At 42.3% G+C, this 27,683-nt stretch overlaps 1 protein-coding gene across 1 annotated transcript in view; it reads right to left on the bottom strand.

Annotated features, from left to right (window-relative positions):
- Window positions 1-26,953, bottom strand: part of PGM5 (phosphoglucomutase 5) — a 199,268-nt gene extending 172,315 nt beyond the window's left edge. The window contains exons 1-2 of the mRNA XM_047767736.1: window positions 26,206-26,953; window positions 5,973-6,135 (exon numbers count right to left, since the gene is read on the bottom strand). Coding sequence (XP_047623692.1) covers window positions 5,973-6,135; window positions 26,206-26,466 — 424 coding nt within the window. The 5' untranslated portion in view covers window positions 26,467-26,953. The remainder of the gene's footprint in view (window positions 1-5,972; window positions 6,136-26,205) is intronic.
- Between the last annotated feature and the right edge of the window lie 730 nt (window positions 26,954-27,683).

Below are 27,683 nucleotides of genomic sequence, written 5' to 3'. Positions count from 1 at the left end.
GGATCCTTAACCCACTGAGCAAGGCCAGGGATCGAACCTGCAATCTCATGGTTCTTAGTCAGATTCATTAACCACTGCACTACAACAGGAACTCCCAAAATGTTATTCATTTCATCTGCTTCTTTTTACTTTTGATCTGTCTACTAGAAAATTTTTATTTACATATGTGGCTCACAATATATTTCTAAGGAGTTTCTATTGTGGTGCAGCAGAAATGAATCCGACTAGTATCCATGAGGATGTGGATTCAAACCCTGGTCTCAGTCATTGGGTTGGGGATCTGGCATTGCTGTGATCTGTGGTTTCGGTTGCAGACATGGCTCGGATCCCAAGTTGCTGTGGCTGTGGTGTAGGCTGTGGCAGCTGTAGCTCTGATTTGACCCCTAGCCTGGGAACTTCCATATGCTGTGGGTGTGGCCTTAAAAAATAATAATAATACATTTCTATTGCACAGTGCTGCCTTCAAGCATAGCACTGTTATCAACCACCAATAAAGGCTCAATGAACATATAAAAAGGACTAATGACCAAATTCATCAGGTTGCAGACATCAAATGTGTGCAGGGTTTTTATATATCAATTACACCTCAGTAAAGCTGGGGCGGCAGGGAAGGAATAGAAATTGCACCATTTCGATAAAGAACCTAGTAGATTTTAATGCACATTTTCTTATATAGCCAAAGTAAAGACCACAAAGAAATAAACAGAGTCTTTCTCAATTTCACTCCTTACCATTTTGTATTCTTTCACAAAACTTAAAAATAAATAGTCTTATTTAGTTTTTGCACTTTTTTTAATGCTGGCCAGATGATACATGAATATCCCCCTGCCTCCCAGGTACCACATTATGTTCCTGGGCTGTTTACATTGCTTTTTTAAAAGTCTCCATCTGAGTTTGTATGCCAAAGCACAGCGATTTCCAAAAGTAAAAGGATCTAGCAGGCTAAATGCCATTCAACCAGCCACGCCGATAACATCTTAGTCCATCAGCATCCTCTGCATTCCTTTGTACCTTCCCAGGTCCTGACATCTTTTGCTCCCTTGACTTCCCTCTTCATTTTAGTCAATTCCTGGTACAGTCATACAGGATTATTGTCTCTTAAAATCCTCCTTTCAAAAATATCAGAGCTGAGAGTCTTCAGCCCACAAATTCCTAATCTTCCTTCTACCCTCGTCTGCACCCCCTGCTGAGCCTGTTCCTCATTCCCACACTGCTGCCCATCATCACTTGATTAATCCCAGAGGCCAGCAGTCCACCGTCATGTCATGGCTCTCTTAGCCCAGGAAGGACGCCATGGTCTAGCATTTGAGCCTTGCCTTGGTTCACACAATAACATAAGCCAACATTTGTTGAAACTCACCCATACCACATTTCACACCTTCTGCGGAATTTCACACTCACAAAAAGCAGATGAAGTAGGCATTACTATTATCCTAAATTTCCAAATAAGGAAACTGAAGTTGGAAGAGGTGACCTTAACCAAGATCACATCGCTAGTAATTGACAGAGGCTGGGTTTGAATCCTAATAGTCTGATGTCAGCACAGACACTCTTAGCAACTGCCAGCCGTCTTGATGCCCTGCCATGCCCACACTGCTCCTCCCAACCCCAGGACATGGCCAGTGTCTGCTCCACCGCTGCCCTTCCCAGATTCTTCCATACACTGCTGAGGGAAGTGGTGAAATTACGCAAACTGGCTCTCCCAAAGAATGAGGCTGCTTAATGAATGTCACTTTGGCCCTCACATCTCCTTGGGAACTCTCAACACATTTCGCAGAGGTCCTTTTAGGAAACATCTCTTTTCTTTATTTCCTTTTTTTTTTGCTTTTTAGGGCTACACCTGAGGCAAATGGAAGTTCCCAAGCTTGGGGTCGAATTGAAGCTACAACTACCAGCCTATGCCACAGCCACAGCAACAAGGGATCTGAGCCACATCTGCAAACTACACCACAGTTCACAGCAACTCTGGATCCCCAACTCACTGAGTAAGGCCAGGGATTGAACCTGCATCCTCATGGATACTAGTCATATTCGTTTCCACTGTGCCATGAAGGAAACTCCCAGAAAACATCTCTTTTTATCCCAAGTCCCTTCTCTAACTTTGCCCCATTATCTTGGCAGGCAACATCTCTTCTTATTTTTTTTTTTTTGTCTTTTGTCCTTTTAAGGCCACACCCATGGCATATAGAGGTTCCCAGGCTAGGGGTCCAATCGGAACTGTTGCTGCCGGCCTACACCACAGCCACAGCATCTGTGACCTTCACCACAGGTCTTGGCAATGCTGGATCCTTAACCCACAGAGCAAGGCCAGGGATCAAACCCACAACCTCATGGTTCTTAGTTGGATTCATTTCCACTGTGGCATGACAGAAACTCCTTTATTTTTATTTTTTTTTTTTGAAGAGTTAGAGACACCTCTTTCCCAAAACTTCCATTCTGTTCCCCTCAAAGTGCCTCTTTCCCCATCTTTGCCTTCATACTCAGAAGTTCTGCCTACTTCTGGTTCCCAGTGACCTCTGCAACTTATGAGTTGTGTGACACTGGTAAAGTTTTTAAATTCATTTTCATTCTCGGTGACTTCACCAGGTTGTTCTGAGGATGAAATGAGATCACGTATATAAAGTTCTGAGTATGGAGCCTGGCATGTCGTAAGTATTCCAAAAAGTCAGTATTTTTGTTAGTGAGTCCTTTTGTCCTCCAGCATCTTCTCCTCTACTTAAAAACATGCTAAAATGGTCCTGTTCTCTAAAAAATCTAAAAGCAATATAGTTTCAGATGTTTCCCATTTCTCTGGATGTGCCAGCTAATTCTACACACATTTAATTCTTCAGCCTTTTGACTTATTGTGTAAGGCGCATTTGCATGACACCCAGTAGAAGAGATGAATGTCTGCAACTTCAGATGAAGGATGTCATGGAAGAAACCAACTGAGTCTCTCTATGCCATCAGGAATGTTAGTCTCATTAATGAAGGCATATAAACATGAAGAATTAAACTAATTCTTATTAACTAAATGAACGAATTAAATAGTTAAAGGCAAGTGACAAGTTCAACCCCTTCCCCCTATTTAGGACGTGACTGAAAAGGTCTCATAATCTGTAATTTAGCCTACAAAATGGGTATTTAAAAAATATCTTCTCCTTTTAATCCTCACAAGTTATAGAGATGGCTAAGATGCACTTGCAAGATACAAAGTTAGGTATTAGTTCAAAGTTTAAATACAGCATTTAGTTTGGCAACTTCTATGCTACATTTCTCTACAAATTGCCATTTTGAGTCCATCATATGACCTGTGTTATCCCTGTATAGAATACCTGCACATTGCATATTTTTTCTTGAAATATTCAGTAGCTGCTGCAAGACTAGATGTGGCTCCTAGATGTGCTTTATAGTGAAACAGTTTTTTGGATCATACCTTCAAAAACGAGGCTCTTTGTAAGGTGTGTCTTTTAAACACTTGATGCGAGTGAGTAATTTTCTTTTTTTGGATAAGGTCCAAAATGGCTGCGGGGGGTGGTGGTGTTGATCATGTACCTTCCCTTCCGGATGTGCTTTTTTTCCCCTGGGGCCAGGGATACTTCACAGCGATAACTGCTGTTGGTAAGAATTCAGCTTCCACCCATGTAAACACAAAGACTCAGTGCTGTAGCTTAAGACAGATTTAAGAGACTTAACAACCAAATGCAATGCATGGTTCTGGGATGAATCTTGGTTTGAACAAAACAGATGAAAATAACATTTGGGAGAGACTTCTGAATGTAGATTAGATTTTAGATGATATTAGAGAATTAGTGTTATTTTTGTCAGGTGTGATCATGTAATATGTCTCATGGAATATGTCTCTATTTTAAAGAGATACATTCAAAAATATTTAGGTATGAAATATCTTCATGCTGTAATTTACCTTAAAATTCTTTGGGGGAAAAAATAAGCAAAATGGAAAAACAAAGTAATGGAAACATGGTATCCATTTATTATACTTCCTACTTTAATATATGTTCAATTTTTTTAAATTTACCCCTTTACATATTTTCCACCCTACTAGGACTTCTAAACTACAAATTTCTATGAATATAAGTGGAAGTGCCCATGATGGCACTATGGGATTGGCCATATCTCTACAACAGCAGGACCAAGGTTTGATCCCTGGCCCAGCATAGTGGGTTAAAGGATCCAGTGTTGCCACAACTGTGGCGTATTTCACAACTGCAGTTTGGATCTGATCCCTGGCCCAGAAGCTCCAAGGGCTATGGGCAGCCAATAAAGAAAAAAAGGAAAAAAGAAAAATCAAACTTATTCTAAGCATGCCAGTGAGAGAGTCAACACTATAGGACATACAAGACAGAGTGTAGGATTTATGCTAAGAAGTCATCTGTCTGGCCCTGAGCAACCATGTGACCTGGAGCAAACAACTTCATAGGGCTCTGATATGTTCACCTGTAAAATGACAGGAATCATCTAAATGACTTTGAGGATTCATTCATCTTTAAAATACAGAGCCCTTCCGTGTCAGATAAGCATCAACAATTCAACCCTTTCACTGGGCTTAGGAAGGCAGACGACCAAGATACCAAATGGGTTTGAGAGCCTGTTATGCCACTTCCCTATCTTGTCACCTTGGGCACCGTGATGCTTAAACTTATGCATCAAATTGCTTGGGCCAGGGATGGCCCAGAAGTTCAGCTAAATGTTATTCTGGGTGTGTCTGTGAGGTTGTTTCTGGATGAGATTGACATTTGAATCAGCAGACTGAGTAAAGCAGACTGCCCTCCTCAGTATGGGTGGGCTTCATCCAACCCACTGAAGGCCTGGACAGGACAAAGAGCTGAGTAAGAGAGACTTTACTCTCTGCCTGCTTCCAGCTGACACACTGGTCTCCTCCTGCCTTTAGACCTGGACTCAGACTGGAGCTTATACCATCAGCTGTGCTGCTTCTCAGGCCTTCAGACTTGGATCAGAATTATACCATTGGCTCTTCTTGGTGTCCAGTTTGCTAACCACAGATCTTGGGACTTCTCAGCCTCCATAATCACATGAGCCAATTCTTTATAATAAATCTCTTTACAGATCTCCCTCAACTTTTTTTCCTTTTTTTTTTTTTGTCTTTTTAGGACCGCACCAAAAGCATATGGAGCTTCCCAGGCTAGGGGTTGAGTTGAAGCTGTAGCCACCAGGCTACACCACAGCCACAGCAATGTCAGATCCAAGCCACATCTGCAACCTATGCCACAGCTCATGCCAATGCCGGATCTTTAACCCACGGATCGAGGTCAGGGATCAAACCCTGGATACGAGTTGGGTTTGTTAACCACTGAACCATGATGGGAATTCTTCCCTCAACTTTCAATGGAGTTATATCCCAATAAACCCACTAGAAATTGAAAATATGATAAGGCAAAGATGCATTTAATACACCTAATATCATGACTTATCCTAGCCTATCTTTGATGTGCTCAGAACATGTACATTAGTACAGCTGGGCAAAATCGTCTAATACAAAGTCTATTTTATGATAAAGCACTGAGTATCTCCTGCAATTTATTGAATACTGTACTGAAAGGGAAAAACAGAACGGATGAAGGGGTACAGAAGGGTTGTAAGTATATCAGTTGCTTACTCTCATGATGGAGTGGGAGCTGTGCTCACTGCAGTTGCCCAGCATCATGAGAATCAGATCATACACTGCCAGCCCAGGAAAAGATCAAAATTCAAAATGGAATGAAGTACAGTTTCTATTGAACGCATATTGCTTTCACATCATCATAAAGTCAAAAAATCTCTCAAAGGAACTATCATAAGTCCTATTGGTTCTGCTTCTCTGGAGAACTCTGACCAATACAGGCACCTCACTAGATTTTTCTGCACCATTTCCTCTCCTCCTTGCCTGTTGACCACCAGGGGGTCACTGTAAGACCATGATAATGTAAGAGGAAAGAAATCATGAGAATTAAGGTGTACTCTGAAACACATACCTCCATTGGCCACATTAAACTTCACTCCAAATTCTCCCCCTGGTCCTCCAGGGCAGTGGCTGGCTGTTAGGATGATTCCACCAGCTGCCTTGATCTTTCTGATAATGCAGGAAACAGCAGGTGTCGACAAGATGCCATTCTGTCCAATAATCAGTCGACCAATCTAAATTAGCCAGGCGGGGGAAAAATCAATTCAGTTACATGAGATTGAAGTCCATTTCAATAAGAAGATGTCTCAGACTCTGATATCACACACTAATTAATCTCTTGCAAAAAGAACTGAATGGGGGAGGTGGCGTCGGGGAGGGGTGGCTCTAGCGTTGTCTCTGCTGCCAATGTCTCCAAGACCGTCTAGGACACCCACATCTTGTAGTCGGTTATTAACCTGGAAATGGGATCTGTCTCACTGATTTTCAGTAACTTGAAATACCTGCTTCTAATGACCAAAGGGTTAGCTTGAATCACCCAAGGTTTTAGTTTGTTACTGGCTCAGAAACTGCACGTGTACATGCTGGAAATTACAAAGAAAAAAATAGAGAGCACTTTTCTGCTTCACCTTCCTTCTCTGCCTCAGCACAAGCTCACATGGCAGGGGCCTGATCTACTATAACCTCATCGTCAGCAAGTGTATTTTAACTGTACTCAGAAGGCCTGTTTTCCTGAAGGCAGAAATTCTATTTCAGCCACTAAGTGACAGCACATGCTTGGGACATTGGCAAAATCCAGCAGAGATATGGAGGTCATCCACTGGTGTAGCCAGACTCTCTACAGCTACAAAACTGATTTTTAAAGAGAAAGCAGCATGGCCCTGCAGAGCACTACAATGGAATATTACTCAGCCATAAAAAAGAATGAAATAGTGGCATTTGTAGCAACATGGATGTACCTAGAGATTATCATACTAAATGAAGTTAGACAGCAAGAGACAAACATCATATGATATCAGTTAAGTGTGGAATTTTAAAAAAGGATAGAAATGAACTTATTTGCAGAACAAAAACAGACTCACAGACTTTGAAAAACTTATGGTTACCAAAGGGGACAGGTGGGAGGAGGGAGGGGTGCACTGTGGGTTTGCAATGGAAATGTTCTAAAATTAGAGTGTGATGGTAGTTGTACAACTATAAATATAATAAAATTCACTGAAAAAAATAAGAGAAATACTTTTGTTGATGGGAAAAAATAAAATAAACTAGGGCCCAATGTTATCCAATCCAGGGGTTCTCAAATGTTGCTACAAATTAGAATCATTAATGATGCCTAGGAGTTCCCACTGTGGTGCAGCAGAAACGAATCCGACTGGGAACCATGAGGTTTTGGATTAGATCCCTGGCCTCAGTCAGTGGGTTGGGGATCCGGCATTGCCATGAGCTGTGGTGCAGGGCGAAGATGTGGCTTGGATCCCACGCTGCTGTGGTATAGGCCGGCACCACAGCTCCGATTAGACCCCTGACCTGGGAGCCTCCATATGTTGCGGGTGTGGTCCCCCCACCTAAAAAAAAAGGGGCAAAAAAAAAAGTGATGCCTAGAAGATTCTCCATACTAAGACTGCTTCTCACACTAATTAGAATCTTGGGGTGGGGTTCCAGTAGTGATAGTTTTTAAAGCTCCACAGGTGATTCCAACATTCAGGTGAGTTTGATGATCAAACCCCCTCATTACTCGAAGAGCTGGGAGCATGGGCATCACCTGTGGGCTTGGGAGAACCACAAAACTTCAAGCCCACCCCACACCTACTGAATTAGAATCACTATCTCAGCAAGACCCCACCCCTTCTTCCTTCCACATAATTCATTTGTCCAGTTAAATTGAGAAGTACTGACATAGTCCAGAAGCCAAAACAAGCTCTTATGTCCAGCTCAACACCACAGTGACCCTGGCACCACTGACAGCAATGCTGGTAGCAGGTCAACCACCAAATATGACAATGGAAAAGATACATCTTTTAAAAATATTTTAAAAAGAACAAACACAAGAGCTCCAAAAACAAAACAGTCTTCAGAAATTTAGGATGGAAAGACCTACACACCACAACATCTCCAGACATATTTTCAAGGTTATGAGGCTATTCATAAACAAATAAGCCTAATAATAGTAGTAATAATTATTAGTTGGATACCTATTGGAAAAAATCAGCAGGGTTCTGTGATAGAGAATAATGGAGTATAAATTTTAATAATAACAATAGGTAAGGAAGCTTGGATTTTATTCTAAGTACAGTGGGAATCCATTGAAGGGTTTTAATCAGTAGAAGTAACCTGATATCAATTTGGTTTTTGGGGTTTGTTTGTTTGTTTGTTTTTTGCTTTTTAGGGCTGCACCTGCAGCATATGGAAGTTCCCAGGCTAGAGGTTGAATTGGAAATGCAGCCACTGGCCTATGCCACAGCCATAGCAACACAGGATCCGAGCTTCATCTGCAACCTGCACCACAGCTCATGGCAATGCCGGATCCCCAACCCACTAGGCGAGGCCAGGGGTCGAACCAGCATCCTCATGGATACCAGTCAGGTTTGTTACCCCTGAGCCACAATGGCAACTACTCAGTTACATTTTCAAAGATCATGAATGGAGCAATCCAAGTGATTTTATTAAAAAAAACAAGTCATATCAAATCAGCAAAACTCTCCCATGACTTTCCTTGTCCCCCATCATCCCAAGGTAAAGTCAAAATCTTCAGAGTCTACCAGGGCCTACATGATCTGACCCCCATCACCTGTCCTTCTCCACTTCCCTCACTCTCTCTGCTCCTCACACAGCTGGTTTGCTGTTCCATACACACATCAAGCATGCTGAGGGCCTTGACCTTTGCTTCTTCCTCTGCTTAGAGCACCCTTACCCAGGTACTCACAAGCCTGCCCCCTCCTGTCCTTTGGGTTACTCTTTCAATGTCAACTAATCAAAGACAGCACTTTTGACAGCCCTATATGGTACAGGAGCCATCAGTCCCTAATTTCCCTAGTGCCTTCTATTTTCTGTATCCTGTTCAGTCTTCTGTATTACACACAGTTCCTCCCCCCAATATCATCCATTTTATTTATTTCCCACTATAGATAAGCTCAAGGGCTTTGTTTTTTCCACCACCATATTCTGAGAATATAGAACCAACCTAGCATATAGTAAGTATACAGTAAATATATATTGAATTAATTAATTTAAAAAAACAGAATTCTCTTCATGGCTCAGCGGTTAATGAACCTGACTAGGATCCATGAGGATTTGGGTTCAAGCCCTAGCCTTGCTCAGTGGGTTAAGGATCCAGCGTTGCCATGAGCTGTGGTGTAGGTCACAGACATGTCTTGGATCCCATGTCGCTGTGGCTGTGGCATAGGCTGGCAGCTACAGCTCCGATTCAACCCCTAGCCTGGCCTCCATATGCCACAGTTGCGGCCATAAAAAGCAAAAAGAAGATGAATGACTAATGAATGAGTGGCTATTGTGTGAAAAATGCGTTGGAGAATGGTAAGAGCATAAGGAAGAAGATCAGACGGGGGTCATCACAGCAGAACTAAGTTTGGACAGTGTCTTGGACTAGACTAGCGGCAGAAGACATCAAGGGAAGTGATCATGGCTGAATACATTTTTGGAAGGAGAATGAACACAACATGTGGGGGGAATGAACTGCAGAAGAGTGGTGCTATGGTAGCCAGCCTCCTAGATGCCCCCAGTCATCCCTGCCTTCTGGCATTCACGCCTTGGTGCAGTCAGTCCCCTCCAGCAGTGCATAACGCAGATCTGGGTGATCAGCAGAATGTTGCAGAAGTGATGGTGTGGGACTTCCAAGGTGGGGCCATAAATGACACTGCCGCTTCTGCCTTGCTCTTGGATTGTTCACTCTGGGAGGTAGCAGCCACCAAGTCATGAAGACACTCAAGGAGCCCTGTGTAGCCACCTAAATGGAGAGGAACTGAGGCCTCCCATCAACATCCAACACCCACTTGCTAGGCGTGTAGGGGAGCCATCTTGCACTGGATCCTCCAACCCTTCCAGCCTTCATACGACAAAGCCTCCACCAATATGTGACTGTGACAAAGTCAGAAAAACCTACCTCCCATCCCAGAGAAACTGTGAGCAATAATACATATGTGTTGTTATTTTAAGCCACTAGGATTTGTCATAACTTCTTACACAAAAAAATAACTCAAACAAGGGCAGTGAGGAAAGGAGTCAACTCCCAGCTTCTACCTTTAATAACTTGATGGATGGTGGTGCCATTTATCAAGATGAGAAAGACACAGGACAACAATTAACTCATATTATTACCCAGAGCCATGACAGTTCTACATGCTTTTGTTAGAATTTAGTCTTGCAACTCATTTTATTGAGTTTTACCATGAAATAGGCAAAACTAGAAGACCTTGTCGTTACAGCAATGAACTAATTCATTGCTCTCAAGACATGAGAACCCTGCTCTCAAGTGTTCTCATTGAACACTGCTCTCAAGGTATAAACCTATAGATACAAAAATGTAAAACATATTTGTAACTAGTTCATAATTTTCTGTCTCATTTTTCAGAATTATTCTTAAATAAACTTTAAAGGGGGAAAATGTATGTAGGTGCAGACATTTCCTATAGTGGTATTCATTAGAGGTAAAAAAAATTAAAGGCGATCTTTATGAATGTCTAATAATGAAGAACCTATAAAATAAAGTATGAGGTATCACTTATAGAATATTCTTCAGCCATCTAAAAGGATATTTATGAAGATCGTGCAACCGTGGTGGACTTGGGGCACAATCCACAAAAAGTTATACTCCCCTTCCCCAGGACAGAGTTGTTGCGGAGGAGCAGCTGGCCCAGCCTACACTTTCTAAGCCACCCCTGCTTCTAGGTGTGGTCACGTGACCAGTTATCACAACAAGTGATAAACTCGTGTGAGAATGAGAACACAAGTAATGCATGTTCCTTCTGGGCTAAAGATGTTAAGGAGTAGATACACCTTCTCCTCACAGCTTTTTTCCCCTTCCACAGAATCAATACAGGTGACCAGGCAGCTGGATGAGATGTCAGGGTCACAAGATGGAAAGAACCTGGGTCCCTGTCTCATTGGATGGACAAGAGTCTTTGCCCAAAAGCAAGATCCACATTGGACTGTCATGGGAATGAGAAATAAATTTCCACTGTTTTTAAAGCAGTAACAATCATCTATGTTTCAGGCTTATCTGCTATAACAACTTATATTTTCTTAAGTAGTAGAGAAGGAACAAAGACAATGCTTTAATGCTAAGTCAGAAATGCAGAACTTTAAGTAACTTGTATGCTATTACAGCAGTGTACTTATGTATACTTTGGGCCTAGCACTTAGAAAAATACAGAAATCAATACGCAGAGTTTATTAAAACAGGAGAGATTATACATACATTTTTGTCTTCTTAAACTTGAATTATTTTTTGAAAAGATAACGTATACTGTGTTTAAGATTTGAGAGGGAAAAGACGCTTGGACAAAATTCCAACCTGAAGCATTTTGGCTACAACCAGAGAATTAACAGAAATTCTAGTTATCTGAAAATTTTACCTGGGTGGACCTGCTCACTAACCCACCAATACCAAAAAAAAAAATGAGGCAGTGCTAGCCACTGCATGTAACTCTAGTTGAGGGACTTCTGAGAGGCGAGAAGTGCTGGAGGAGATACAGGGGGGTGAGAGATGAGGCTTCAAGATCAGACATGAGAAATCATGAGAAAATTCGTGTCCCGTGGGAGTGGTCACCAAAGGGGACCTTGGCAGAGGAGGATAATCAAGTAGGTTGGCTGACAGTCCTGTTAATACCGTCAGCCTCTTTCCCCAGCCACCCAGTCACTGCCCAAAGGGCTTGTGAATGAAGTGGCCACAGCGGCAAGCTGGGAGGTCAAGCATGGACTCAGCAATGTGGACCTCCACTCATCAAGGCTGACCTGGCTACAGCCCCCGCTGAGGGCTCCGTCTGCCCATCTGCCCACAGCAGAGACCAACCCTCACTCTCACTCGTCTCTGCCTCTGTGTACACATCACCTTGTGTGTGTGTCCCTTTTCTCCTCTTCTGTGAACTCTCCCTCTCCCAGTTAGCCCAAGGCAAATGTCATCCGGAAAGCTAGGACTTTCAAGATCTAGTATTCATCCAAGAAATATAACTTTCAGAAGGCCCTGTGGTGTAAAGAAAAAGCAGCCAATCCAAAGTTAAAAGATCTAGTTATGAGTCTTGGCTGTACCCCTGACCTAAGTTGAATCACGTTGCTTCTCTGAGGCTTGGTTCTTCATCTGCAAAGACCAGAGAGTTTGGAGTCAGGAAAATTCACTTACAATGAGATTATATAAACTCTTTGTGAAATTCAACGTGACTCAAATCATGCTATTGCCTTCCCCCAATAGCCTCCCCTCCGGCCAAATGCAAAATTCATTCCCTTAAATTACCACTTCCACTTTCTGAAAAAGTCTTAGGGGTACTTTAAGCAGACCACTACCTTGCAAGGAAAAGATGGTCTGATTACATAATTGGCTTTGGTTTTGTTTACAGCACTGGAGCAGACAGCATCTGACTTTTATCCTGGAGTGAAACCCAGACCGCAGCCTGGGGAGGTCTGAGCCATGGCACTCTGCTGCCCCTTCTCTGACCCTCCCCAAGGGACACTGGAGGACTGTCGCTCCCATGGTCTATCTTTGGCTGGAGGAGGGAACCCCACCTGGTCTGGTAGAAGGTGCACCAACCTGGGTGGGCTTAACTGCCACTGAGGAACACGTCCTTCAGGTCCCACCAGGAAAGGGAGCAAGGTAGATCTTCATCTGCTGCCACTTACACACAGAGAAGGCACACAGATACACATCCAGCATCCACAGGTAGCCAGGAGAGAACACTGTCACACTGGTGGCTACAGACACATAGGTGAGACACACACTTTCTGAGACACACAGATACACAGACCCATCATGAACTTGTTCCCACTCAGCCTTTTTTTTTTTTTTGGTCTTTTTTGGGCTACACCAAGGGGCTAGGGATTGAATTGGAGCCACAGCTGCCAATCTACACCACAGCCACAGTAACATCAGATCTGAGCCACTTCTGAGACCTATGCCATAGCTTGTGGCAACCCCGGATCCTTAACCCACTGAGCAAGGCCATGGACATTATGTTGGGTTCTTAACCCAGTGATCCACAATGGAAACTCCCATCAGCCATGACTTCTAAATGCTTGGGAAAGGGAGGATGTTGCAGGGAGGTGTGTGCATCATTTCCCTCAGTGTGGTTACTTATAATCTCTCTGAGTCTATTCTTTTAACTGGATGCCAGTGCCCTCCACCAACTCTTTTGTTTTTATCTTTTATTTATATATATATATATTTTTTTTCTACTGTATAGCATGGTGACCCAGTTACACTTACATGTATACATTCTTTTTTTCTCACATTACATGTTCCATCATAATTGACTAGACAGAATTCCCAGTGCTACACAACAAGATCCCATCGCTAATCCATCCCGAAGGCAAGATCCTGCTCTCTTTACTCCAAGTTCCCAGTCCCTCCCACTCCCTCCCCTTCCCCCTTGGCAACCACAAGTCTATTTTCTAAGTCCATGATTTTCTTTTCTGTGGAAAGGTTCCTTTGTGCCATATATTATATTCCAGATACAAGCGATAAGCCTCACCTCGATTGTATCACTGTGTACTCCACCCATGAATGGGCATAGCAAGTGCCCCAAGAGTCGATCTTCACCCCTACATGCCACATACCAGTGTCCCAAGAAAGAGAAAACCTGATTTCATTAAGCTTTCTCTCAGCACATCCATTCTTAACATCACGTGCCACATACAATGAACTTTCTGATGATTTTATTTCTGATGGCTCCCTCTTTTCAGAACACTAATAACTACTCTTCTAAATTAGATTTTGCATGAGTTCAGTTTCTAATTAGCTCAGAGTAAAGTCCTAGAGTGCAGAAATATACAACTGAAACCCCGAGGCTAGAATCTCTGAGTAGACACAGAATTTTGATTTCAAATAACTCCCCTCCAGTAACCCAAGACCAGTGAAAGCAGGATTGTGTTCATATGTGAATTCCCTTAAAGAAGATCCCCCTTTATGACTTGATTTTAGATTTTAAATAAGTTGTTTAAAAAAGAAAGGGCCCCATAGAGAGAAAAGAAGTAAGCATGACATGCTTCAATATCCCCTGTTCGCTGCGTCACATCCCTGTAATTCCCAAAGCGAATCAGGGAGAGTGAAGAGGGCACTAAACAGAAACTTCCTTGATGGTTCGCAGAGAAAGTGCTGTACAGGACCACACAGCCACGGCCACATCCACCTAGGAAGCACATGGGAAGTCATATATACAAAGATGCCTGTTTCTTGTCTCCTCCATTAAGCATAAAACAAAAATCATGAAGAAAGCCCAGAGCCAAGCTGCCATGGATGGCCGGGCTTCAGTCTCTCAGCCCCAGCTGTCAGAGAGGCATGCCAGCCCTTGACCAGGGCCATACATGAGTCAGCAGGAGAGAGCCAAGTGGAATTTTGAGAAATAACAAACTCAAGACATGCATGTGGTCATCCAAACATCAAGGGACCTCTCCGTTTGCACGTGGATAATTGTACAGTTATATGCTCTGTTACATGGAGACCAAATGGGAGTGACGGAGCTCACCCTCAGCTGCCTGTTCCCCTGAAGGTCTGTACATACACACTCAGGGGCTGGAAGGTGAGAGGTGAGAGCACATTTGAACCAAACCAAGATGGATTTCACATTCAGTTCCCAACATCTGAACAGGTGCAGAAAAGTCGCAGGCATCTAGAAGTTTGGCCCCAGTTCTGTTCCTCAATCAGCCCCCCACTTGTCAAGATCTCATTGAGAGGATCCTGCAATCTAGCACTCCTTGGGTGCAAAATGGGGGTGATGAAATTGGAACTCATGTTTCTGATGTCTATTAGGTGTTATCTGTCTTGAAAAATATTGAAATCTTTACTTTCAGATACAGAACCTGACTCACAGAAGCAAGAAAGGGCTATGTCTACTGCCATTTTATGAGGTGACCAACCCAACTGGATACCAGAATAAAAACTATTAGATCTATCTGGATCAAGAAGGCAGTGCTGAATGCCCTGAGATAAGCTGAGATTTTGGTATCCAATGGGAAAGGAGGCAAAAACGGACTGGCCACCTATCGGTTATGTGACTTTGGACAAGATCCTAAATCCTCTGTATCTTGATTTAGTTAACTAAAAGATGGAAGGTGAGAAAAAGGAACATAGCCAAGGTCCAGTTCAGTGTGTGGTACTCAATAAATTCTCAACATGTTTCCCTTGCCTTCTTTGCTGGTGTCATTTCTTAATTCTTAATTATGAATTTCTAATACATAGTAATTGAATGAATTTGTTTTACTAACCTGCAGTGGTTTTCTAATTACTGTATCATATATATGACATATACATAAGATATTTAGTAAGTACATACAAACAAGAAAATGAAAATCATCTGTAAACCTAAAAATGATCATTATAAACATTCCAGTGTCTACCCATTGTCTGTGTGTTGCAATGTATCTCTCTCTCTCCATCTGTTTCATTTGCGTATTTATATTGTGTGGTCGACATCTTTTATGTAATATATCAGAGTCCTTCCCTGGAGTCTGCCTTTCCATGTTACTAACCATCTTTCCACAGCACAGTCTGTATGGACTTTCATTACTTAAATGGACCATGGTTTATTGACCAATATAAAAGTATTCTTTTACCTAAGCTTTTATATGCGAAACTAAAAAATGCTTAAGGACTAAACCCACATCACGACATAAATTAAACTAAAGGTAGCGTGCCACTATTTAAATGGAAAATTAGTTGCAAAGTGCCTATATAAGCGCAATGTCTTCTTTCTTTTACCACCAAACCTGCTCTCTGGGAAACAGCTGAAGTCCATGGTGAGGAGTGACAGGACCATGTCTGTGACTTTATCATAGCCCAGATCTTCTCTCGTTGCCCCATGTTTGCCTCTGACTTGCACTGTCCACTGGTATGTCCCATGCAGGCTGCTAACTTACCCACATTGCTGAGCTCACAGCAGACACTATTCACACAAGGTCCACTCCTGCCTGGAAGAGTAGGATTTATACTGCTTATATTTCTTACTATTGGTCCATCCAACTCCAACACAAGTTCTATTTATTATCGTAGAAACATAGGTCATTAGGGAACACTCAGTCATCTCCTTCAACTCTATGCTGTCTTCAAATATTTCTGACATCTGGGACTCTGCTTCTACTCTCTTTTTGAATATATCAAGGGAAGAAGATCTGTCTTCGGCAGGGGGGTGTCCTGTGCACATGAGCAGACACATATGTTGCTTAACTACCTAAATGTTTAAGAACATTTTCCATCTGGTACCTTTATAGGTAAACAGAAAAAATATATGTGAATACACACACACACACACACACACACACACACACACATATATATATTTACCCAAAATAAAAAATTCAGTATCTTTGGCACCTTTATAGATGGAATGTATATATTCATACACATATTCCTATATAGGTGTCTATATTGTCCCAGAAAAATCTCAGTCTCTCTTTATAGCTATGCGTTTCTCTGAGTAGTTGTCACAATCAATTAAAATACATATGTATGGATCTTTAAATAAATTCCATCAGACCAGTATCTGTTTGGTTGGGAAATAATTACTGCCCATTTGCTAAGTGCTTCCATCCCTTATACTATGTTCCAGTGAACTAAAGACCTCTGGCAATCATAGATTTACAACTCAGCAAGATTAAACAATTTACTGTTATTTATGACAGCAAAGCTGGGTCTTCTGTATTATATTCCACATTAGCATCTGTCACTTTACATTTGGGAGAGCCTGTCCAAAAAAAGATTATGCCTTCTAACCAAACATTCAGCAAGGCTGCAGGAACAGGCACCCTGACAAACAGCCTGACAAAATACTTTAAAGCATCGCTAGAGCTTGCAGCTGTGCATTTTCATACTACTCGGCAGATGAGCGTGGAGTCCCTTAGCCTCTGCGTGGTCTGTTCCTCTCGGTAATCTCTCACATGGCCCAGTCCATTAGGCTTGAAAATCTTCATGAAATGAGCAGATTAAGATCTGGCCTCAGTTGGAGGCAACGATTTGGGTAGAGCGGGTGGGTCTGCTCTTGACACAGCCTAAGCCTCAGAAAGGTTTAAGGTTGAAAAGCACAGCATTGACTCGGCTGATTAATAACAGAAAATAATGCAGAGACCATGCAAAAAAAAAAAAAATAAAAAGTCCCTTATGTTGAGTTAAAGTCTGTGCCAGAGCAGCTGCTACCACCTCAAATACCATGACAGGCTGTGTGTACACATGTATTTGCATGTGCATGAGTGTGTGTGTGTGTGTGTGCACGTATGTGCTGGGAGAGGATCGTGACTTGAGCAGCCGCCACCCAAGCCATAGCCAGCAGTGTGCAGGAATGCCAGATGCCAAGAGGAACCTCTACGAAAGCAACTATGATCACCACTGGGCAGGCACCTTCCATCAGTAAGGTGAGAATGAACAGCAGATGTGCACATGTCCTTCTATTATTTTGATCAGAGGAAAACGGTTTGGTAATAATAGTGTTCTGTGAATCAATAAAATAATTAATAATAATCCATTACCTCATTCAATGGTCCCCAAAGCTCTGGAGGATATGAGAGGCAAGTACTATAACTTTTCCTATTTTTATAAAAGAGGAAACAAACCCCAGAAAAATAAGTGACTTTCACCACTGTCATACATGTTGCACACGGTAGTACCATGATGCAAATTCAGAGCTTCTCGTTTGTCCTCCACCACTCTGCAGTGATGTGTTTAATTATGAAAGCCATGTGTACATACGTGCGTGATTACTTAACAAAGCCAAGTACATGAAGTAGAAAGGTGATTTCCCCCACCACCACACATACCCACGTTCCCAGATATATATTCACTGTTAACTGTTTGAACCATGTGCTTCCAACCCTTTCGATGACTAATTATAAACACAAAAGTGGGATCGTGTTACACATGATCTTCTATTAACTGCTTTGTTTCATTTTAGCAAACTCTCATCCACCTCTTTCTCATGTCACGTATAGACTTAGCTCCATTATTTATGGATATTCATGCATTCCTGGTGTGGTTGTATCATAAATTATGAACCTGTTCTCTATGGCTGAACATACAAATGGTTTCCAAGTTTTTCTCTAGCAAAATGCTGCTGTGAGTGTTCTTGTATATAAATGTTTCCACATTTATATTAGAAACTTTAGAGCATAGAGTCTTAGACTGAGGGATACCTAGATTATTGGACAAGTATTCTTTTAATTTAGATGTATACTGCCAAACTGCCTGACCAAAAAGTTGTATCAATTTAACCCTCACCAGCAGTGTAAAGACATGACAATTTTCCAGCACCTACACCAGCTCTGAGTATTTTCCTTTTTTTCTTTTCAATTAATGGATTGTTTTTATTTGCATTTCTTTGGTTATTAATGAAGCTGATCACCTTTTCATGCATTTGTGGTAGGTTGTTGACAGTATTTCTTTTAAACTGTTTGAATTTTCATATTGATTTGAAAAAGCTTTTCATATATGGTAGATTGTTAAAACCCTCCTCCCAGAATATTGTGGGGTCTTGGGTCCAGCAGAATAAACTGTGGTTCCATGATTTCAAATTCTTTTCACTTTTTTATTAAAAACACCTAAATGTAGCTAGATATCCCTATCTACAAAACTGGACTCATTAGAAAAAAAAAAACAAAGGCAATAATTATTCTATTTGTACAAAACACCTATTAGTAGGGACTTGGAAAGGGAAATAAAATTTTCTGTGACCTTATGCCAAGAAAAAGAATTTCTTTGGGGATTGAATGTTCCTAAAAATTTTTTTTCTTCATACAAATAGAAGCATGACTGCAAAATTTGACGTCATTAGCAACGTAGGAGATGAAAGATATTTAAAGGCTCAGAAAATGTGGATTTTAACAAGTCTTGTGTATATTCTACATATCCTCTTATTCATAACTAATGAGGGTCAAGTCAGATGAAAGAACCTAAAACTTTCCCTTTGGCTATGCAAGTATAAACAGTAAAGGCACACTGGCCAAATCTTGAGTGTTTGCAATTAGCTGTCAAGGCTGTAGGCTAACAAAGGACACTGCAGCCCCTAGCTTTCTACCTTCAATTTAAAAATCCCTGGGAAATTTAGACCCTTTCATTTACTTCCTATTATTCCCAAATAATCCTATTCAAATCCTATTACAGCTTGCACTGATGTCACTATCGTCTAACAGAAGAGTGGCCAGGGCCCAAAAGATGAAGGTTAAGGTTGGGTGAAGCCAATACCTCTGCTTAGATTCCCCCCAGATAGGTTCCAACTTTTATTCCTCAAGGCTCTGCAGAAACTAGCAAACTTCCAGCGTTCAAAAAAGGAACAGATGTTTTATAGAAAATTTTAGGGCAAGTTTCAGACATAATGTTGCTGATGTGTATCTGTCTTTTCAATAAACATCATTATGCTTTATCACAAGATTTAATAAAGCAGCTTAGCTAAAAATGCCATCTGGGTCCCTGGACACATTAAACAAAGCTTAAAATAACCCATCCCAGCAACTGGGAGGGCCCAGCTGTTCTCAAAATCTCTCCCACTCCTTTTACTTCCCCATAAAAAAAGTGAATGAAGACTTAAGGGTAAGAGAGTCAAGAATGAACTGAAGCAAAAAGGGAAATGGATGGAATCAAGGGCACCCTAAAATTCGCTATTATCATATAATAGATTTCCATTTTCCATAATTCAGGGATGAGAATTTGGGAAAGGAAGCAAGATAAAGTTATGGAAGTCTCTTTAGAGTTTTCTGATGTATTATAAACTAGCCCTTTCTAATGTCTAGGCCATTGTAGCCCATTCCATTCATCTATTCTGCATAGAAAGCAATCACTACCTGGTTATTTCTCCCTTCCAGAGACAGGACCTGGAGCTAGCCATGCCCAGATTTCCAGATCCATTCCAGGAAAGCAGCCTCATGTGTTGAAGCATGTGTTCCTCTCTCGTGCTTCCTTCTCCTTTCCTCTCTACTTGCCACTCACCACCTAATTCCACTCTGCTTCTCTTCTAAATATATGTTCCTTGACTTTGGGACCAAACCAAAATTTGTTCCCCAGATATTTCTCGTAAGTGCCAAGGCAAGTGTATTCTCATTCTTTGGAAACCAACACCTCTTTGTAACCTGCTGGAATCAGAAACGAGCAGTGCCAGCATCTATCCAGAGGGCACACTCGAGTTCCTCACTGACTGGGCTTTCCTCCTATCATTTAACCTTACTGTCCACCTCTAAAAGATATCATAAGGCATGGAGAAGCTCTTGAATTCTGTAAGCTGCACTGTAGGCCAATTTTATTATGACTAATGCTTCTCATCATATGGCCATTACAGTGCATGGCTAGTCAACAAATGGATTTTCTCTTGGCTAAAACCTGTACCAGAGCTCTAAGTTGTTTTAGTCCATACACACAGTCAAATCATTATTATCAGAGATGTATTCAGTTGACCATAATAATACCCCCTGGCATTTCTTAGTGCTGCAGATGTTACAAAATGCTTTCATACTCAATGCTTCATTTGATTCTCAGAATAATTCAGTGATGCTGTCATATCCAACTTATAGATGAGAAAACAAGTGGTTTCTAGGTATTTCAAGAGGCTAAAGCATTTGCACTACAACTTGTATGGCAGACCTAGGAAAAGAAGGCAAGCCCCCCAGCTGCTGGTACAAAGCTTTTTCTACCATACCTCATTGCTTCCTGGGCTAAAGTCAAAAGAGAAGGTGGTGATCATATGAAGAACTCTGGTATGGGTTTGCCAATTACATACTTGCAGTATTTTGTGACCTACGATTATTTAACATATAGTTTCTTTTGGTTTGAACAGTCTGGCTCTATTAAAACACACATAGACACACAGACACATTTTAAATGCTAAATTATAGAATCGTGCCATCCAGTATGGTAGCTACTAATCACCTGTGGCTATTTAAGTTTAAATCTTAATTAATTAAAATGAACTGAAACATGGAGGTCCGTCCCATCATGGCTCAGAGGTTAATGAACCCGACTAGTATCCACAAGGACATGGGTTCCATCCCTGGCCTCACTCACAGTAGGTTAAGGATCCGGCATTGCCGTGAGCTGTGGTGTAGGTCACAGATGCAGCTCGGATCCCGGCGGCTACAGCTCCAATTCGACCCCTAGCCTGGGAACCTCCATATGCTGCAGGTACAGCCCTAAAAAGACGATCAATCAATCAATCAATAAAATGAACTAAAATGTGAATTTTTCAAGTATTCAATAGTCATGTGCCCTAGTTGGCTAGGAAAAATGCAGATTATAGAGATTACAAAGCATTTCTATCATCAAAGTAAGTCCTATTAGACAGTGCTGACATGCAACATCGTTTTACAGAAAGAAGACTTTAGAAAAAGTCTGTAGCTTCTTGAGGCAGACATAGTGCCATCATCTGTCCAACATTAAAGGTAGTTTAGGGCTAAAAAGAAAATTAAAACAAAGAGGAGGAAGAAAAAAAGATGCCCTTAATCACAGATGGAACCACCCAGAGAAGGGCAAAGGCATTCCTGTAGCCATTGTGATGCATGTGGCTTTTCCTCTCTTTAAGACATTAGAATAAATTGATACATAGAGGATCTAAAGCCCTGAGGAGGACCTTAACATGGAAATAGAAATAGGATTTAAAAAATCAATTACTTACGAAGTTTAATCACAGTTCATTTAAATAACACTATTTCCTCTTTGTACTTAGGAGTTATTTTTCTCTTGCTCTGTATAGCATGACACAGTTTGTATCTTTAAAGGAGAATTAAAATACTTCTGGGGATTTTTTTTTTGATAAATTCACATAGCCCCATAAAAACTACTAAAAAAAGGTAAAAGTATCTTTTTATTCCTCACTAATATATTCACCTAATATATAAAAGTACAAGAATTCATAGCGATATTCAAAAAAGTGAAGGCAAAAAAATTCATGTGTCATCAATGGAGGTGGCTATTTCAGTAAATTCTTACACTGAAAATTGGTAATTAAAAAAGACAGAGACCAAGGGAGGTAGGGGGAGGGAAGGGATGGATTGGGAGTTTATGATTAAGAGATGCAAACTATTATACACAGAATGGATAATGAACAAGGTCCTACTGAATAGCACAGGGAACTATATTCGATATCCTGTGATAAACCATAATGGAAAAGAATATGAAGAAGAACGTGTGTGTGTGTGTATATATATTATATATATATATAACTGAATTGCTGCTGTATGGCAGAAATTAACACATTATAAATCAACTATACTTTAATAACATTTTCAAAAATGATTTTAAAAAAAGACAGAGAAATAAACATATATTCTGCCTTTCCGAATGGAACTATATTACAGGATAATCAAAAAGCCTCGTAGTGAGGAAAATGCCCAGTTTACAGAAAAATGTCACCAAGAACATGTAGATGGAATTAGATAATTTAAAAAGCATCATTTTGAAACCCCTCATGAAATAATCACCTCAAGCCAGTATCATTAATGGATGCTAAAACAATGGAGTAAAGGTTGATAAGGAACTGATTTTTTTTTAATGGGGGAGGTTGAACCTGTGCCCCTGGGCTACAGCAGGAACTGTGAATTATTAGGAACTTAATATTCACAAAGTTCACTCCATAGGTTACTGCCTAGTCCCAAAGGGAAAAGTAACAAATAATAGCACCACAGCTCTGTAATCATCTTAGCATCATGAATGATGGAACAACCATACATGTTTCTTTGCATCATGCAACTGAATACACACCATCACCTATGAAATAATCTTGTAACAAAAAAGTTGAGGAGCTTCCTGGTGGTGCAGCAGATTATGGACCCAGCATCATTACTGCTGTAGCTCTGGTTACTGCTGTGGCACAGCTTCAATCCCTGGCCTATGAACTTCCACATGCTGCAGGTGAGGCAAAAAAAAAAAAAAAAAAAAAAAAAGTTGAACCTGAATCTAATTAACCCTTTAGAGTAATTTCTAGTACACACACACACACACACACACACACACACACACTCACACAAATAGGAAACAGAAGGAAAAAGTAAAGTACACCATAAAGAAGTAATCAGAAAATTCCAGAAAAGGGGTGGAGGAGACATTCTATAGGACAACTAACCAACCTAGTCTCTTCAACAGGTCAATTTAATTAACAAAATAAAAATAAAGGGGGGGAGTTCTTTCTAGGTTAAAAAAGACAAGTGTAATGTGTTCCTTGATTAGAAGAAACTTGTTTAAACAAATTAGGTATAAGAGCCATTTCAGAATAATTGAAGAAATCTGAATGTGGACAGGGTAATAAATGATATAAAGAAATATTTTCTTATTTTGGGGGGGATGTTAACGACATTATAACTACCAAGGAAAATGTTCTTATTTTTTAGAGATCCATACCGAAAAACTTAGAGGTAAAATGTCATTTTCTTTAAACTTACTTTTTTATTCCCTCAAAAAGATGAAACAAATATAGAAAAATGTCAGCAATCTAAGGTATGGACATATGGATGTCATTAATCTATTCGCTCCATTTTTTGTGAAAGCTTGAAAATTTCTTTCAAAGAAAAAAAATTTAAATCTCAAATTGTACCACTTTTTGTGTAAGAATCTATTCCAAGCTTTATGAGATATTAAAACATTAATAGCATAGTTTATCATTTCAGAAATTCCAAAATTCTGTTCTTCTCCAGCAATTATATAATCAAAGAGCAACTAGGAGCAACCAGCCCAGTTTAAAAAAAAAAAAAGCGTAGAAAAAATTGCTATATAAAATTAGGTTTTTCAATCAAAACCAAGCATTTCAGACAGAGAAAGAGAGAATGCAGCCTACCTGGTCAGATTCAAGTCAGTTCAAAGAGAATAAATTCTATTTTCTACTACTTTTCTAGCCTGTTTATGAATATCCAGTGGGAAATCCAAAAAAGGCCAGAGCATTCTGAATTGAAGTTCCTGGGTATAATCAGCAGGCCAAGTTAAGGGACTAGTGCATCCCCATCAATTTGCAAAACCAATTTCACTTACAGTGGTCCCCTTAAACCACCTTCCTTGTTCCTGAAGCCAGCCTTCTGAGTATTCACTTTGTTTTAACAAAAGTTCCCAAGAAAGAGAACAAAATGAGGAAAAGATTGGTAAAAAAAAAAAAACTGGCTGTTTGAGATTTTGATAAAAGTCAACCATCCCTTTCCACCATGCCCACCCATCTTAGAAGCAGTACTTGAAAATTATTTAAGAGATGGTGCTTCTATGTGGACTTTAATGTATCAGTCTGTCCTTCATGACAACTGCTACATTAAATTTGACTCTATTTTAAGCCTATATTAACATATGCTACCTATCTCCCGAAATAAACTCCACTCATAAAGTTGATAAAATGTGTTTATCAGAGAAGACACATTGAAGAGGTTGAAGAGTCCTTAGCATAAAGTGTGCCAAGAAATAACAAAGCATAATAATAATAATTTGCTCATGCAAATCAATGACTATAGCTTCACAAATATCCTGACCCACAATAAACATTGGACAGGCTATGTCTCTCTCATTCCTTGGAAAAACTGGCCCAGGAAAGAGGACGAAAGCTGCCCCAAAAATTCATCACTCTCCATCATTCCAAGGCAACGGCTTTGTCAGACAAGAGTAAAAACCATTTGTCAGCCTCTCCACAAACCCCTGATTCAAGCCAACTTTCATCAATTCCCAAATGAGAAGCCAGAGAAATGGTCCCATATTTCCAGCAGCAGCATCTGCTGGGGGTGGATATCAACAATCTGCCACCCAACTCACCCTCTCCACTCCCACTCCACCCCCATTCTTCCGAGGGCCCTTTTTCTCCCCACTGCTTTTGGGTTATTAAAAAAAAAAAAAAGCAAAAAAACCCCCACAAAAACAAAAAGGGGATCCTCTTCCCCCATCCCTGAAACACTGACAAAAGGGAATTACAGCAGGTAAATGTGACACATGGACAACCTCCAAGCTTTTTTTTTTTTTAAACAAAAAATGAGCAAATAAAAAAGGAGAGGGTTGGAATAGAGGGAGGGAATTCAAAAGCTGGATAATTGTTTGGTTTCACTTTTTTAAATGTTCACACCCATTTATACATCTGCAGAGGTTTCACTTAAAAGTTCTATGTGTGTGGTTCTGAAGACATTAACAAGGCTGAAAGTCCTATTTTAGACAATGTTTCCCACAGAGATTTCAGGAATCCCTGAAGTTAGGTGTCCCTCTTGAGATGTTGCTGGCTTTGGAAAGGAGGAAACCAGGGAAGGGGGACATACCAAAAGGTCGGTCCAGTTGTAGGATAGGCAGAAAGGAGAGAGGAAAAACCCAAGGTCTGAGAATCATATCCCGAAAGAAGACTGCAAAGGTCTTGGGAGAAGGGAGAGGAAATGAGGATGAAAACTGCAAAGGTGAAGAGGCACAAAATACTATCAACTGCCAAAGGGCATCTTGGAGAGAAGTTGGGAACTGCTTTAAGAAAGGCATTGCAAATCTCGTTTCTGACCATTTAAGAGATGTGCCTCCCCTCCCGGGACATGAAAGCCCAGGCTGTAGAGCTTCACGCTGATTCCCGCCCCATCCCTTCCCTAATCAAATTAATCTCCAAATAACCCCACGAGGTTAACGACCCAATAATATTAAAAACTTTCAAGGTCCACGCTTGCCAAAAATGTCAGGGATCAACACTGGGGTGTGTGTGCGTGTGTGTGTGTGTGTGTGTGTGTTGAAATTTAGCGGAGCCAAGATTTAGGGTGGAAGAAGATGATTGCAAATAGGCTACAAGGGGGGTAAAAACTATGTTGGTAGCGGGAGGGTAGGGCAAGCGGTAAGAGCAAGTATTTGTAAAGAGCTGGGGAGGAGAAAGACGAAAAGAACCGCGAGCAGGTGTGGGACGTGCGCATAGTCCAGGGAGATTCAGGGAGCTGCGGCAGGTTCAGGATGCCCGGCGGGGCTCAAAGAAGGTCGCGGAACTCTTAAGGCCTTTCGGGGCGGCGGACACGATCTATCCCGGGTGTGCGGGGCGCGCTGGGGAGGCTGCGGGGAGCGGCGGTGGCGGGACGCGGGCAGAGAAGACCTGGGGGAGCGGCGAGCCCGAAAGCGGGGTTGAGGAAGGGAGGTCGGCTGGGGGCCGGCAGGGCGAGAAGGGGGCAAGGCAGACTCGAGGGGAGGCCGGGTCACTCACCCCGTTGGCCGCGGCCATCTGCACCACGATCTCTGTGGCCGTCCTGCTGAAGTACCTGCCGTCGCTGCCCACCACCATGGTGCAGCCCTGGCGGTCGCGCAGGTCGATGGACGACAGCACGCTCTGGATGAAGTTGGGCAGGTAGTTGCGCTGGCCCTCGAAGAGTCCGGTGGGCCGCCGCAGTCCCCCGCCGCCGGCCGGCCGCTGGTCTTCGTAGGGCGCCGTGGGCACCGTCAGCACTGGGATGGGGCTCCCTTCCATGGCGCCTCCTGGCCGGTCCTGCCGCGGCTCCGGGAGCCGGAGGGAATCTGCAGCCCGCCGGGGCCCCCACCGGCCTGGCCGCACGCCCGGGCTCCGCCTCGCGCCGCGGCCCCCTCCGCGGCCGCGCGGCGCCCCGCGCCCTCCCGCCGCGCCGACCGCTCCTCCCTCCGCACGCGGCCCCTAGCTGCCCGGGCAGAGTTCGGCCTCTACCTTCCAAGAAAGCTTGCTCCCGCCCAACTTCCTCTCAGTCCGAAGCGCCAGAGGTGCCGCAGTTTCTTCCCTGAGCTGGACTCACTTTCAGAGTGTCCCCTTCTCAGGGCCAGCTACCCCGACCCCAGGGGCGCCTCCTCGCGCGCCTGGCCCGAGCCTTCCTCGGCGATAGCTTCTCTCCCAGGCACACCCTCCGCTAGAAAACAGACTGGGAGTGTTGAGAGCTAGAGCAGGATTGGGGGGTCCTCGCCCGCACCCGCAGTCCCTCTCCCTTCCCTCCCGCAGCCCGGCCTCCTAGCCTCCCTGGAAGTGAGCGGTTTACACGCACCAGTTTCTCTTTTGAACAAGGACAGGGGAGGGAATTGGGTGGGGGCTGAAACCTTTTGCCATCAGGGAACAGCCCTGGCCAAAAATAACCCTGGAAAGGCGAGCTGAGAATTGTTATCTTCTGCCAGCGCTGAAATTGGAGGCTGGGCGCTGCGAGTGTGTCTGTGTGTGTGGACACACACCCCACCATGACCATTTGTTGCAGGGAATCACACACTGTCAGGCCCTTCAATCCAGCGGGACCCACCCAGCCATCCACACTTTTCCCCAACTCTCTGAAGGCAGCACACGTCTCCGGATGAAACCTTTTTTGTTTGCTTGTTTGGCTTGTTTGTCATGGTAGTTAAAACGGCAGCAGCAACACAGACGCACAGAGAAGTATTTCCTTATTCTGCTTGCCCTTCTCACCCTCCCTAGTCCAGCTCCTGCTTGGAACCAGGCTGTCCTACACTGAACTTGTCCACACTGGCACCTACCAGGATTCATCGCTTTCACTTGGAGGAAGGCAAAGCCCTTTATACCAGGAATGAATGGACAAACCCGAATTAAACAAGGACAGAGAACCAGGAACTGGGCTTGGTCCTTTCACATGCATTCTCATCTCTCTGTAAAGCCCACCAAAAATCCCAAATCAAGAAATTCCCCATAGAAAATAGGTGTGAAGAGAGAACAGGCTAAAA

This window comes from Phacochoerus africanus, chromosome 2, assembly GCF_016906955.1.
Source record: "Phacochoerus africanus isolate WHEZ1 chromosome 2, ROS_Pafr_v1, whole genome shotgun sequence".
Lineage (NCBI taxonomy): Eukaryota > Metazoa > Chordata > Mammalia > Artiodactyla > Suidae > Phacochoerus > Phacochoerus africanus.
The sequence above is the reverse complement of the archived record's forward strand: the minus strand, read 5'-3'. Positions and strand labels throughout refer to the sequence as shown.